Consider the following 16105-nt stretch of genomic DNA (forward strand, 5'->3'; position numbering starts at 1 on the left):
CTTTTTCTTTCTTTATTTTTCAGTAAATCTAACTACATTTTCAGCAGCACCGTCTAATTTTCTACATTTTGGGTCATGTTCTTTGTCAAAAAATGGATTTCGTACTCCCTAAAACTGGCTTTGTTCTCTGTATATCTTTCCGGAGACTTCACAAGTCCAAGAACTTGGAATGATATTAAGGACCGCATAATATGTGGCCACATTGTTTAAACCATAAGATTGGATTAACTTGATATACATTTAGTACAGTTCCAAACATCTGTAAACAACACGTTACTGTAGAAATAAAATGAAAATGTGTAAAGAATAATCTCTTAAAATCACTTGAATGACTAGAGGAGCTTTGGGAAGATCACTTGAGCTGCCAAAGAAATGTGGATCAGCCAAAAAGCCATTGCCATCCCTTCCTAAGAAGCCACATAATTATAATGTATCAGTTGCTGACAAGATATCAAAAAATTTTGTTGCCCGCAGCCACAGTGCCCCCCATTACATGGTTAATTATCAGACACAAAGCTTTAGATTGTTCGGAATGTAAACAGGCTTGTAATGAACATGATATTTGTGGAAGAGCAGTGTGACCTAGAACGCATGTTAGTCATGGGAAGGATGCTAGCCGCCGCCCCGATACACTCGAGTCAGAGAGCAGAAAACTGAATGTACCTCCAAATGTTACTACTTTTATCGTCACTGATAACTCTGCCTTCAACATCCGAATTTACATACCTAAATTTCAGTATTCACTATTCTGACTATAACAACAAAAACAGATACTGGCTCTTGAAAAGAATAGTAACAGAATTTTTTTCAAAATACCAAAGGAACACTTACCTATTCACTTTATAAAAAAAAAATATATATATATATATATATATATATTAAAAAAAATATTAAAAAAGATGAAAAGGAAGACCTATGCATATCATCTAAGTGGGTTGGCTACCGAGTTACCCACCCAGCCTTTATTGCCATTTTCTAAAAGGAATACTCCCCCAAAACTCACCGAGTGTTTTCACTTGTCAAATGGTTTCGAGGAAGCAAAGAAATTAATTAAAGAACAGTTTTTTACAATGATGATGGAACTTACGTGCCATAATCAGCAAGTACAGTTAAACACAGAATTCCCAAGGCACTTTGCTTTCTTTGCAATCTTTCTAACGCCTGTTTCATTGTGAGATGATCTCGCACTACCAGGAGAAATATGGATTCTGTCCATTATATTGATCTTTGGGGCCTCAAGAATCGCCTTTGGCAGTGATAGTGCATACTGCATACCCCAAATTGAGAGTGGCCTCATATAAATAAGAGATCGGAAGTGCCCATCAATCGTCCATCCCTCTGGAGTCTGAAACCAGTATCTGTACTTGGTAGAAAAGGAAGATGTCAAAATTAAAGTAACGCACAACAAACAATATTGTAAATGTTACACCCTGTTTAATAAAACATAGTTATTGCCTTTCCTTTTCAGTAAGCGACCATAGTTATAGTAGATCACATCATCATACTAACAATGACCAATGAAAATGTTTCTATGTTTAATCAGGGTTTTAAACAAGTCATCAATTCACATTACAAATGGTGAATACATCGTGGAACTTACCCATATCCTTCTTCCGACCAGCCCGCAGTAAAAATTCCTTCCGCAGTTGTAAACGCCTGCTCCTCCATTCCAGCTAGGATCATTGTAGCTGCCACAGCATAGGTGACACCACTCCATATTTCACGTGACTGCATGCAAGTCTCATCCACCTTACCACTGGGATGCATCCCATTTACAGCACCCATTCTGCCTCCTTTAACTTTCATTACATTGAAATCATAGATTTTCTGGAGAGAACTTCTGATTTTGGAATCATCAAAAAGTGAAGGCAAGCCTGCGGATGCTGTATACCATTGCCCAGCCAGTTGATCTGCTTGTATGGATTTACTATTGCTACTTGACCCACTGTCATAGTTAAAATAAGAGCCATTCCATAATTTTGCCTCAAATGACGGTTTGGCCTTCAAAAATTTGCTTTTGCACCTTTCAGCGAAACTCTGGTCCCCAAGTTCAAGGGCCATTGCAGCTGCAGCTTGGAGTGCGGCAACCCACAAGCATCCACAGTAAGCACTCACACCATGAACCGTCCAAGTATCATATGTTTGATCTGGGAACCCATCATTCTCAATGAGACCATCATTGTCACTATCAAATTGTTCCATGTATTCCATGGCAGCACGAACAGCAGGCCAAACATCAACTCCAAATGACATATCTCTTGTCGCAGCAAAGTCTCTATACACTTGAAGTACGAACTTTGGATTCAGATCTTTCCATTTGCTTGTATCATGAATATTATATGCATTCATTTCATTCCATGGGTCATGTGTTCCCAGATCATGAGGAACAGCTCCTCTAACCTTCCGAATTCCCGAATTTCCCTCTGCCAGAAACTTTACTTTTCTTCCATCCTCAGATAAGACAGCCTTCGCAAAATCACGCTGAATATTGAGTTCAATCTTAGGAAACAGCTCAAGAAGTGCAAATGAAGCATAGAAGTGCACATCATATGTGCACCACATGATGTATTCCACTCCTTCCAAGTAAAGAAACCTTCCAACATCATCATTTTCATTTTCTGGGTCCGGCAATGTGAGGGGATGCAAAGAGCGGTTGGAGTGCCCCTTCTTCAGAGGTACCATGGGTTCATCTTTGCAAGAAAAATTTGTAAACACTGCTTCATCTTTTTCTTTTAATCCAGCACTGGTTGTGGTATGCTTGAAAACTGAGTCTTGTCTGCCATCATCCACCTTGGCTTCAGTTACATTGACATCTGTATTTTCCACTTCTACTAATTGATTCTGATCATTTCTCATGTCTGAAGTCGACGATGGAGAATCTGCACAAAAAGATCAAGCAGTCTTAATGTTATTTCTGACCTTAATGATATTGCCCGTATTATCCTTCTTAGGAAACCAATTTTTGCTTGTAAAATATCAAGATGTTAAAGAATAACATAGAAGAGTACCAATCCAAACTGTTCCGCCAGCAACCAAGAAGTACAGCTCATTAAATAATGTGAACTTGTACCTGCAAATATTGGACGTAGAATTACGTATCTACCATGAATGACTCGAAAAGAATCCAGAACAAATAGCATTTGTGCCAAAGGCACCAATAGTTACTCTAGCAAATCATTAAGTTATAAGATTAAGTAAGCCATGAAAGCGCGCAATGGTACTGATGTGTTTTTAGACCAATATCTGGTATGTGAACAGATGTGGAGTGTTTATTGAGGACAAGCTTGACATCAAGGGTGCTATAGAGCTCGTCTGTGCCATTAAGGGGTTCCTCATCGGTTTTGGAATATACTTAAAAATTTAAGGCATAAAACTCATACATAAGGCCAGCCTTTCAGTATGTACAGTCTACATATGAACTCCGCAAAATTTTGAAAGGGCTTCTCTGGAATAGTTTTTCTAAGCCCTTTCACAAATTTAAGACACCAAGTGAAATGTTTGATACAAATAATATCAGTTTGACGAAGTGTTACCATTCTGGTAGCCTTTCATCTTTCAGGATAGGCCCTTGCCAATTCTCTATTTCATCTTCCCACCGCTTATAATCTGTTCAAGATTTCAAAATAATAACTGTTATAACATGCAGAGCACAGTAATTTGGAACTTCTAATTTTCTAAAGCATACAGCCCTAGTGAAGCTTATAACAAAAACAGAGAGTACAAACTACAAAATTCCAGAAGCTTAGAATTAAAAAAATACAGCACATAATGGCCTAATAAATGGGACACCGGCCTCTATAGAACATAAAACAGATCTAAACCAAAAGAAACATACTAGTTAGTGCATCATGCACCAAGTCCAGGGAGGCACTTTCAGATGTGCCATAAAATTTTGTGTACCTCCTGCAACCAAAAGAAAAATAAATAAATAAATAAAACAGAAGAAGATGAAGCTTAAGAAACAATCGTCATGACCTATATTGTCACATAATAGGCAATGACACAATTTCCAATCACTACACAAAGTGTGAGGTAGTAAAGAAATCGCAATCTATCAAGAATTTGCAACATGCTTGTAAATTTTATATTCTGAAGCCAAAACTGAAAGCATCTATTCCAAAACCTTTTTGTTCAAAATATTCCAAAAATTCGAAAAGCAACTTCTCAAGCTACTGAAAAAAATATTGCAACATAGTCAAGTATGCAAATTTAGATTTTAGCGAAGGGTTTCAAGTGTAACTTACTAAACTCTCAAACATGCACACTTGGACAAGGAAAAGGAAAGCATAAATCTACCTATTATATAAGCTGCCCTTCGAAAATTTTACTTTTGGAGATGACCATGCAAGGGCAAATGCAACGGTGCACTTCCCATGAGGTTCCACCCATGTGGAGGCTGAAACAGCAGCACAAACTGTCTCTCCAGGTGATGAGGGGATGCTTCGTCCGGAACTGAAGTTCTCTCGGTCAAACTGCCCATCCTAGAGACACAGACAAGAGTTAAGAGTCCAAAGCCACATTGTCAATACTTGATTTGCGATAAAGCTGTGACTTATTCAAACTCAGAAGCTCTATTGCATAAAATTCACAATTAATTGAATATGGCCACACATCCGGTTCAATGCTCTATACAGCCCAAGTGACTAAACTATAGGTGACCACCTATGCAAAAGAAGGCACAAAACCGGTAGCAACCTAGGAAAAAAAATACAAGGAATAATTACCTCGACCATTCTACCCCACATATCCTTTGCTGTAACACAGCTTCCTTCAGACAGCCCAAAACATGGAAGAACAGTCACATTTACATTCTGAGTTTCACATGCAGCTATTGCGAAAGTAACAGGAGGATTCCCTTTTGCAGTCCTGCAAGATTGGCATAATCCCAAGAAACAATTAAAATCTTGTCATGGAGTTAAGAACTTCATTTAACGGGAAAAGAAAAGGAGAGACTAGTTGGTTGTGAATGACGGGAAAGAAACTAATTTCCAAATCTCCCACCTGATAATAAGGTTTCTCTTCAGGTTTACCGCATAAGCAGAAAGAAATTTTAAAAAATAAACATTAAGAAATTATGTCTACAGACATTATACAAAATGCAATGTTTGTTCAGTAAGAACTTCAGCAAATAAAGAGAAACTAAGATCATTAAGAATATGCAAAAAAGTATTATTAAAGAAAAACAAAAACAAACAAAACAAAAGAACAACCTACTTGTGCCATTCCCAACTAAAAAAGGGTAGGAAATTGCCAGAGAAATTGTCAAAAATCCTTTTTACATTTACATCACAGTCAACAATACTGAGAACCAGATTTAAGGCATGTTTTAGTTTCACCTTGCTTTTTCCACTTTTTTTTTTTTTTTTTCTTTACTCTCTTCTAATTGGAACTTACAGCTCACGGCCCAAAAATTATATATCTTGCTTTGCAGTTTTGTTTGTCCCAAAATTAGCCAAAGCATTTTAATTCTTTTAACTTTCAACTTTCTTACATAACCAGAAGTTTAAGCGGTCAATGCATTAGTTGCTTTTCCTGTGCATAGTTGAAGGACACTTTACAGAATGTAGTATAGTAGTAAGTAGAAGTCATACAAATAAATAGAGATTTAAACTGTATTACATGAAACATTGCTGGAGGCTTACACCTTCCAACATGTTGATTGGCAACAATGATATGTAAAATAAAATAATAATTTACAAGAATCCATATTTTATCCAGGCAGCCAGTATTATAAAAATAGCCAAATGTGTCAAAAAAAAAAATGCATGTTCAAAGTGCCTTAACCAGCTTGAGAAATAAGGTTTAGATGGTAAAAATTAGTGTCAAAGGTAGTTAAATGAAGAGATATGCCTTGAATTCATAATCACTTAAAAGATGCAAACAGAATTTTAGGTTTCAACCATTTTGTGACTTGCTTCAAAGCGAGTATCTAGAACACCAAAGTGGCATAATACATTAAGCCACAATCTCATCAGGTGTGTACCATGAATAAAGCATAATAAAGGGAAGATGCCCAGTGGTATTCCTATAGAGGCCTTTATATTATCTAATTACGCTACCACATTCTATTCTTACTGATTTCAGTATTTTTTTTCCCTGATATTTCAAATATAAAGACCATGGCTGCAAACCTCATTTTATTTTTGTGTTAAGCAAATAAATCATTTTTCTCTTCATTGGGTGTTGGTAAATTAGGGGCAGTATGAACTCTAAGTTCTTGCTTAGAAGAAGAAAAAAAAAAGCTACGTTCTTCTGACAAACTTGTATATGAATATTCAGGCAGGATCCAGTAAGTACTCCAACTTTAACATGCTGGGCCTTCATTGTAACATATCAGAGGAAGGCATCAAAACCTTTTTAGCATCTTGTCAGTGAGTTACATAAATGATCTTTATCCTAATTTAAGTGGGGCCCTAAACTGCTCTAAGGTCTCAATGTTTACATATTGTCTTTCTTACCTTCAGGTTTTTTTTTTTTTTTTTTTTAGGGTCTTTTAAATACCTTGGCTTCACTTTTATCTATTAAAACACTAAAATGACCAAGAGAAATCTGCAAACCAACCGTCATATATAGCAATTAAGGTTTTATGACTTGCTTGTGATGAAGAAGTACACCAGAGACTCCATCTTCGCCTCTATCAAAGGAAAGAAAAGAAAGTTAAAACATATAGATAAATATGGAGGGCCACAAATAGGAAACACTGAAAATGTATTAGATGTACTTACAAAAATGGTTCATTCACATGATCTCCTGACAAATGCGAGAATCCACCAATTGAATTCTGCAAAAAAGGAAACAAAAATGACTGAATATCCAAGAACCCATGTTTCAATTGCTTGGAATAAGGGTAATACAAATCCGATGGCAAGATGTCATCTTACCGCCCATGTAAAGAGAAGGCTGACTTTAGCTCTTTCCCGACCAGTGTTAACCAACTACAAAGAAAAAAGCAACATTCTCAAAAACCAGTTAACCAAAAATCATTTAAGACTTACTTATTAGAAAATATATAATTGAAATATCCCTCAAAAAATAAGAAATAAAGGTCATCAGACTACAGAACGTTGTTGGCTTTTATCCATTGTTTGCCAAGTGACAGGATTAAATTACAACTCTTATGATAAGAGCTCTAATGCCCACAGCATACAACTTTCTTTATCAGTCAGTTACACATGCACCAAATACGTCTGGAACCAATTACTTCACCTTCCCTCTTGTTCTTATTGGGTTGAAGACACGTTTGAGCTAGAGATCATCAGTGTACATATAGCAACATGCTGAACTCTAAAAAGCAACTTCGAGTTTAAAATATTGACACACACATTGAGTTTTCGTACTTGAGAACATAAAGAACCAGGCTTGAATTAGGGGTTCTATGGTTGAGGCAGTATGAACCATTTCAAATGAGATTCAACCCTGGAAAAACACATCTAATAAAAGTGCATTTCCACATAATCAACCACATTATAACATGGATACTGTTTTCAAGTCAACGAATGAAAATAAATAATCAAATGGATTCATCCATAAGATTTCAATTGAAATGGATCGGCTCTAAGGATATGGATGATCAAATTAATTAAGGAAAATAAATCCTATATAGTTGGTAGTAAAATTTCTTTATCAGCAGAGCATACTAGTTGACAATGCTAAATATTGTTTTGATGTGACAAATGGCAGTACTGAATTTTAAACAAGTGACAAAGTTCATATGAGATACATCTCTTGCTAGATGTCAATAAGCATGCTTTCTGATGCATGAACACACATCAGTTAAACTATCAAACCTCCAACCACCTACACAATTAAATGCTAGAAGTTAGTAATTGATGTCTCTTTCTGACATTGGTCTTCAGAGAGCTAGGATCCATGTCACTCAACTCTATCTGACATGAAAAGTTGAACATACCGTGTAAACAAAAACTGCAGTAGGAAGACTGCTATCTCTGTAATTATGTGGAATGAATGGTGATATTTGTCGACAAGATATTTTCAGTTCTGGGTCCGGTTCACCTAAAAGAATAGAAGTATGTTAACTAAAACAAGAATCCACGATTAGAAGATGTGTATATAGAGCAAACAGAAACAATAAAGTGGAATGATACCATCATATATGGTCCATGCCCTAGGAAACAGAGCATGGTATGTAGAATGCTGACCATTCAGATTCCATCCCCATGATGATATACCCTGATCACCAGCTTTCCTGCCAGAGCATGAAACCAAAGTTACGGTAACAATCTGTACCATATCTACTTCCTACTTTTAAACCTCAAACTCAGAAAACACTACTGAATGGATTCATCTATTCTTCCCTCCGTTTTTCCCCACTGACTAATCCAATAAATAACCACAAAACAGTCATCCTCAGTCATAAACTAGAAGAAAGAATCTTCCAGAATTGTTCTAGTAGAGGTATAAACTCTTAATGGCATCAACATTAGAATGCAAGGACCATATTACTGAGCATCGAAATCAACTGATGCCCACTTAACATATATCTCTGTGGAAAAACCATCAAAAATATATTTCACTCTCCTGGTCAAGACAGGGTACCAAGACTGCCCTTTAATGCCAAAAAGAGCACCCGGATTCCCTATTTGACATTATAATTAGAAGGGAAGATTCTAACTTTCTGTTTTCGGCAAGAATTATATGTCACATTATCTCCAACCCATGACTCCAGAATCAAATTTCCTTAGGAATGGACACAATCACCCACAAACCAAGCACAGGAATTCAACCCAAGGGAGTCAAACCTCAGACATTCAATTTACAAGCATGATTTTAAAGTATAGTTTCAGGTGTCGTAGAAGCATGTAAAATTACAGATAATATTTACATAAATTATGACCAAAAAAGTTGCAATAACATCTAAATACCTTGTTGAAGACAAAGATGATAAGAACACATAATTTCTTTCATAAAGTGTTTAAACTTTAAAACATTGTTTCTTACCCCAGCCCTTCATGTTGGCCTGGAGCCAAAACTGTTGAAATTTTTTTGTTTCCACCATCTCTTGATATAAAAATCTGCAATTCCTCAAGAACAAAGAAGGATTCAAAAGTAAATCCATGGTTACAAATTCATGTGTTTCCAGTTTATACAATAGGACAGTAACCTTTTGCTTCTTAAGATAACATGTAAATAGTAATTAACACCCAGATATTCTCCATAAGTTATGCAGAACAACTCAATGAGAGAGGGGGAAAAAAAAAAAGCTTCTCCTCTTTATGTAGCTGCGTGCATTGTTGTAGATGTAACACGAATGGTGCAACAATCAACAAAATTAATCAAATGGAGTAACACAGCCCTAGCATAAGAGAGGAAACAGATGACAGACAAAGCAAGAAATCAGCTGACACTTGGGGCTTATCAAGTGTGTTTAGAGCTCTTCCACTTCTTTTTTCCAACAGAGGTCCATCTTCAGAACATTAACATTACAGAGGGTGTGAGTTGGGAAATCTTTTAGAACTTCTGATGGGTATACAAGGGTCAGAAGATTGGTATTTCTTATTCAGCAACTATCTTGATTACCTATTTCCAAATTCATTGCTGTTTCATACAATTAAAAGGCATCCCCAAAATTCTTAAAATGTCACCACTTCCAGCAATCAGAGAAGTTATAGTCTCTTTTGTATATTTCTTGTCTACAAGGGTTGCGCCCCTTCTACGCTTTTAATGAAATGCATTACTTCTTAAAAAAAAAACAGTCAAACAACGTTTTTTTTTGGCGCACACTTAGTATCTTCTTGTCACATGTAAACTCAAAAACTTGTTTCTCAATTCCTCATATCATCTACCTCTACATTATATCTTAATATTTCAAATTTGTTAAGTAAAACTCTTTAGTTTCACATTCAGTCAAGTCCAATGCTAACGATTAATTCTTGGATTTCAAGCAACAATAAAACTTCCCAAACCCTCCAACTATTAATTTTTAACATTTTTCACATTGATTTGTATGTTTCTGAAAAATATTCAACCAACTTTGATATATTTATAATATTTTGGAAACATCTTTGAGGAAGGTTAACTTCCAATAACTTCTAATTGCCATCACTACTACTTTCTATAAACCAAATTCAGAATGCCATATTTGAGGAATCAAATTAATACTTATTACCTTTTTATTATCTGAATTAAAGACTTTCTTTCAACCTCTAAACTTACCCCAGTAAATCCGGACAAAAAGAAACTTAGCACCCATATTTTTACAAAATCACTTAAATTAATAATATGCTTGGTATTACAATAGCTAAACAACATCAATTAACTACCTATTTTCAGTTATATACTCATCTGGAGAGTTTACGGCACAATTTTTCTCTTAGATTGCATACCAAACTCTCCCATAAAACCATGGTTTATAACAATAGGCAAGTTGCAAGACACAAGAATTTCGAAAGAGGAAAGAGCACATATATGTCTTGAAAACAGAAAGCACATAGCAAATAGAAGATAAGGTTTAGGGCAGAGCTTTACAGAGAACTGATTGGCCATGACAGGTGAAGCTTCACATATACCAGGAATAATTTGCCATTGCCGAAATTCACCTCTAAAACCTCTAGATATGCTGCCGCTTCTGTAATACGTATAGAGGTAGATCCTCTCAGATTGATAAAAAGTATTACAAACAAGGAAATGAAGCATTTTACTTGATACACTACATACCCCATTCCTCCAAGTGGAACCCCTTGAGATGCTGATGGCTTGCAACTTTCTCGAGTGAACGGATCAATAGGTGCTTTCTGCACAGATAATGTCAAATGCTATTCAGGTTCATGGAGCTAAGTTCCAATGTTAATTAATGTAAAAACAGGTCTTAATAAGTTCATCAAACTTTCAAATATTAAGAAGGTCAAATAAACACCACCTGTGAGAGAACGTAAAATTATGACCTCTACATTAAGGAAACCAAAAAACTTACCCTTCCTTGAGAAGCCTCTTCCCTAACATATGACCACAACCGTATACCAAGTCGAACCTTGAAAGTCAAAAATCAAAAACCAGTCAGCAGGAGGTAAGTAGGACATGAAATTGAAAAAAGAATAAACAACTAAATAAACCAACAAAAGCTAAATAAATAAAGAAGAAGCTATATACAAGATGATATATGGCACTCATCTGTTTTCTCAATAAATCATCTAATGTGAAAGAGAACAATCTCTTACCATCTTTATTGCTTCCACAAACGTGACACTAAACTCTTTGAGAAGATTAGCATGGCTGCTTAATTTCCTTCTCCAGGCTTGTTCTGGAGGGCCAGCACTATCAAAATCAAACTACAGAGAGTATCAAGGAAAACAAAAACTAGTTAGCGTAGAATATTAAAACTGGGTATCCTAACCAAAACAATCAACTTTTATGTAAATGCCAATGTACAAGCTATGAAGTGCATCGCTACCATTCACAGTGACTAGCAATTCTTTATAGTGGATATTTGTTACTTATCCAGCAAGCAGAATTGTGGTACAAACCTGAATTGTATTTTTTTTTCCCTTTTTTATTTTTGTTATATTTGAATTACCAAATATAGTTTTCAAAGTTTTGTGAATTTTTTGTTTCATTTCTTACATTTTCACGGAAATCAAACAGAGTCCAATGAATATTACAATATATATTAAAAAAGAAATAGACAAGCAAAATAGAAGCTTACCAACTGCAGAGTGTTCCTGCTGATATACTCCTCGGGCGGCCATGAATTCTTTCTACAGTGGAACAAATTCCCGCTGACCATGTCGGCTAATCCTCTATTACACACACACTACACAACACAAAAATCTACACAAATCCAAACCAAAAAATATAAACGTCAAAGCATCACACAAAATCCACCCAACATTTCCCAAAACTCGTCCAAAAATCCCTCCCCAAACCACAACACTAAATACCGAAAATTCCTTCAGCTCCAAATAACCACCACCAAAGCGTGCAAGGAAAAACCACGCAACCTTGCTCAGCCTCTCAATATCAAAGATCTTAAATTCGAATCCTTCACTCAATTACGCGATCCGAAACTCCAATTTGATCCGATCCGAAAACACCGAATTTGATTCCACCGAAACGCTAAAATAGGACTGGATTTCTCGGATTTTGGGACACAATTAAAGAACGTTGATATTAGCAGCTATTTAGAGAGTGTGTGACTGACTTTGAATTGATTGGTGCGACAGCGTGATATACAAAACCGCTGGCGTGGCGTGGCAAACACAGGATCCGCCGCCTGTACCTTTAAGCGTCTGCAACTCCGCCTCTGAGATCGCCAGGTGGCGCCACTCACTCTCTCCCTCTCTAAAAGAATAGCTTTCTCTGTCTAAATATTTTGCCGTGTTTGTTTCTTGCTTTTCAGAGAAAGAGAGAGAGAGAGAGAGAGAGAGAGAGAGAGAGAGAGTGGATGAAAAGGTTGGAGTTGTATACTAGCCGGTAGTCTATATCAGATGGGTTAACCTTTCGTGAGGTTTGATTTTGAACGATGCGTGCAGATTAACTGTTGGTGTTGTATACGTGATGAGGAGACTTTGTTTCTTCAAGTTATGATTTCTTAATCATGTAGGCCGGTGGCGTTCTGTGCGTTCCGGGGACCTCTTTTTTTTTTTTTTTTTTTTTTGTGAATTGGGGGACCTCTTAATTTAAGCCGAAGGATTTGCTTTTGTTTTTCTTTCGAATTTTTACCCTGTCGTTGCATTTTAGTTGAAACTAAATTATGTGTGGTGTCTGAATTATGTTGAAAGATTTTATTGAGTGTCTGAATTTTGGATAAGTCGTTAAAAAGATAAGGGACCTCTATTTATTGATGGTCATGACGAAATTGGAAATATTTGGGCTGGTTATTTATTAGGAAAAAAATTCAATAACCACGTTAGCAATAGGAAAAATTATTGGATTAGGTATAAAAATAAATAAATTTATATTGAGTAGCTTAAATTACAAATAATTCATTGCGGTATAAAAAATAATTTAGACGTATTCGGAATAGGCCAAAATAACAATTTAATCCATACAGTCAAATTCCGTCAAAACACTTGACAATTCCGTTAATATGCCACGTCAACTCCAATAGAAAGATGGCACGTGTCATTCTTAATAAAAAATAAATAAATATATAAAACCTAAAATTAAAAAATGATTTTTTTGAAAAAAAAAAAAAAAAAAAGAAAAGAAAAGAAAAGAAAAGAGTGTCATTTTGGGAGGGGGTAATTTTGCATTTAAATTTTTAATGAGAAAGAAAGAGAGTGAAATTAAATCTTCACCGTTGAAAATATTAAATGAAATCTTATCTAATTTTTTTACAGCACCTAAGCTAAATTCAAAATCATTAAACTTATATATGGAGCATGGGTTTGTATGAAACCAGTCCTTCTACAAAAATTGTTCTAAAGTTCTATCCAATTTCTTTTATTTTTTATGAAATTATTATAAAATTATATTGTTAGCCTTAAATAATAATAATAATAATAATAACTCTACCAAATTTTTAGAGTAATGCTATATACTACAATTATCCTATAATGCTGACGTATAGTCTCAACTAATCTTTGAATTTTTTGTTAATAATGGCTGATCTAAAAATTGGATGAGATGATCACAGTCAACATTATAAGATAATTATAGAATAAAAATATGATATATAAAATTACTCAATTTTTTTTTTTTTAAATAAAAAGCATCCTCCATTTGTGAGGGGAGGCCTCCCCTTCCCAAGGGGTGGCAGCTACCCCTCATATTTGGCGAGGGGCAGTCCTTTTTTTATTTTAAAATTTGGGGTAAAATTATAATTTTGCAAGAGTTTCATTAAGAAAAATATACAGATTTGGACAGGATGATTAATTTGATTGAAAAACAAAAAACTTATCACAAGGAGCTAGCTTTGAGAGAATTTGTGTATCCTAAAGATATATTTGATACAAGCCTAAACCCCAACTATCAGTTCAGTAAATTTTGGGAATTTTTGTGGTAAATCAATAAAATAGTTTAAAAACCTTGCCGGATTGGTATTATCTTAAGATAATTAGTATATGACTTTTTTAAGTCAAGGAAAATAATGTTTAATTCAAACCAAAAGAATATATGAAATAATTATACAATTTCAAGAGACGTCAATAATTAATTATAAGGCACCGGTTGGACTGTGACTGTTCGTATGCGGTGTGCTTTGGGTGGGGAGGTGTATAAATGGAACCCAACGACCCTAAACCCTTGCCTGCATGTTGTGGTCCATGCCTTTAACGGCCACTTTGTTTGACCAGTTTGAACTTTTTTTTCTTCGAGTTGAAAAATCTCCCCAAAATCTTGGCATGACGAGGGCTCTTTTGATTTTCTATTTTCGGGTGTTTCTTACGACTGAAATTTTTGGTTAAATCAAAAATATTTTTAGTTGTTCAAGAAAATCTCCTTTTAAATCGAGTAAAATGATTTTTTTTTTTTTAATCTATTTTTGTAAACTATTTTCTGAATTTAAGTTTATCCTTCTTGATCCGTCACCGTAGCATCTCACGTAAGTAATTTCTATTGATGAATTTAACAAAAATGAGATAGCGGACAATGTAGTATAGATTTTCAACGTCTTTCCTTGTGTCGGACCGATGAAAGTCTTTTTTATTTAAATCGTTGGTAAATAAGATGAAATTTATTGTCGCGCTAAAATAATAATCACAAAATATTCAGTTAAATACTCACAAACGTTTTCTTTTTCAACTATTAACTTAATTAAACCAAAAAAAGAAAAAAGATGATACAATAAAAATGATTCCCATTTTAAATTTAAGAAAAACTTCATTTAATACTTTTAAACTTCCATTACTTTTTTAATTTCTCTCCAAAAATTCAAAAACTTTTAATTTAGTAAATCGAACTTTTAATTTTTTGCAATCTCACATTTCTCGTTAAGATTTGAGGTTAAATCATGTGGTCAAAGGGTAAAATAACCCTTATACCTTTGTAAACTTTATAAAATTATCTTTAAATTATAATTAATTTTATTTTTTTTATTTAAAAAAAAATTCCATCCATCCCTTTTAGAATTGAACGAAAAATTCTAACAGAAAAATGAGATTGTAATTTTTTAAAAATTTGATATACTAAATTAAAATATTTTTAATTTTAAAGATAAATTATAAAAGTGATAAAAATTTAAGAGTTTAAATAAAGTTTTCTCTTGAATTTATAATAGGTTTTTCATGTCTATACCTCGAGGTGTTTCCTTTTCATTTTCGTAGAAAGTTGATGTGCTTATTCATTTCTAGAATTTAGGAGCGGCCTAGGAGACACCTGATCTCAACCATGCACGTGGGATCCAAATTCAAGGTTGATGATTTAAAGGTGGAAATAATTTTGATGCGAATAGTAGTGGTGCTGAGGACTGTACCAATTTACCGACCAAAAACAATTGTGGGCGGTTGTGGGGCATAAAGGCTTTATGCCGTATGCAGTACGTACAGTGAATAGGCTATTTTCTTTAATAAATTAATCCGCACATGGCTCCAACTCGACGGCGCTTGGGGCTATTCCACGGCCATCCAGCTTGGACCCCATTAGGGATCGCCACCGACTCATGGAGCAATGACAGCCAATGAGCCAATTAGCACGAGCCGTTGACTACAGAACAAACCAGTACTTGATACCCGCTCCACCTTGGAGCTATATTTTTCATCACAAAAGTTCTGATTTTGCATATATTTTTTCAAACATCTCTCTACTTATAAAATTTCAAAGAATAAAAAATGGTATTATTATTATTATTGAAATGACATATATTTAACATCAGAATCCCCTATCACATTATAGTGAAATGGAGATGATTCTTTAAGCCCGTTTGGCAATTCTTCTCTTTCTCTTTTTCTTTATTTCACTTTTTTTTAAAAAATATCAAATTTAAAATATTCTTAATTGTTTTCACTCTTTATATTATATCAATAATTTTTTATTACTATTTAAATAAAAAAAACTCACTATAATATAATTTTCTTTCTATTTTTTCATATAAATTCTTTATACTCTATATCACATCAATAATTTTTTACAACTACTAAAACAAAAAAAATTATCCCCCCTACTTTAGGGAGGGAGTTACCAAACGGGGCTAGTTCCCTTTAATTGTGCATTA

At 34.6% G+C, this 16105-nt stretch overlaps 1 protein-coding gene across 3 annotated transcripts; it reads right to left on the reverse strand.

Moving 5' to 3' along the window:
- Positions 1 to 170: 170 nt before the first annotated feature.
- LOC133872528 (uncharacterized) lies at positions 171 to 12526 on the reverse strand. 3 transcript variants are annotated; one of them, XM_062310058.1, is made up of 19 exons: positions 11660 to 12526; positions 11175 to 11285; positions 10931 to 10987; positions 10675 to 10751; positions 10486 to 10585; positions 8959 to 9032; positions 8106 to 8206; positions 7910 to 8013; positions 6882 to 6935; positions 6726 to 6781; positions 6596 to 6634; positions 4725 to 4866; positions 4297 to 4481; positions 3836 to 3903; positions 3534 to 3606; positions 3009 to 3070; positions 1601 to 2879; positions 1088 to 1358; positions 171 to 407 (listed from the first exon to the last, which is right to left on the reverse strand). In XM_062310058.1, the coding sequence occupies exons 1-18, from the start codon at positions 11738 to 11740 to the stop codon at positions 1097 to 1099; spliced, it is 2925 nt and encodes a 974-aa protein (XP_062166042.1). In that variant the 5' UTR covers positions 11741 to 12526; the 3' UTR covers positions 171 to 407; positions 1088 to 1096. The 3 variants fall into 3 exon arrangements, with proteins under 3 accessions (XP_062166042.1, XP_062166050.1, XP_062166061.1); XM_062310066.1 differs by lacking the exon at positions 171 to 407 and adding an exon at positions 448 to 703; XM_062310077.1 differs by lacking the exon at positions 171 to 407 and having other exon boundaries at positions 921 to 1358; positions 11660 to 11784; positions 11895 to 12526.
- Positions 12527 to 16105: the final 3579 nt, after the last annotated feature.

The sequence above is a fragment of the Alnus glutinosa genome, chromosome 1, assembly GCF_958979055.1.
Source record: "Alnus glutinosa chromosome 1, dhAlnGlut1.1, whole genome shotgun sequence".
NCBI classification, from domain to species: Eukaryota; Viridiplantae; Streptophyta; class Magnoliopsida; order Fagales; family Betulaceae; genus Alnus; species Alnus glutinosa.

Bases quoted from the DNA above. Each gene is read 5' to 3' on its own strand.
- LOC133872528 (XM_062310058.1), bottom strand. From the start codon at position 11,740: ATGGTCAGCGGGAATTTGTTCCACTGTAGAAAGAATTCATGGCCGCCC. The intron at 10,752-10,930 runs GTAAGTTTTTTG...TTATCTGTGCAG, and splicing joins AAGAGGCTTCTCAAGGAAGG to AAAGCACCTATTGATCCGTT. The intron at 8,014-8,105 runs GTATCATTCCAC...CTATTCTTTTAG, and splicing joins GGCATGGACCATATATGATG to GTGAACCGGACCCAGAACTG.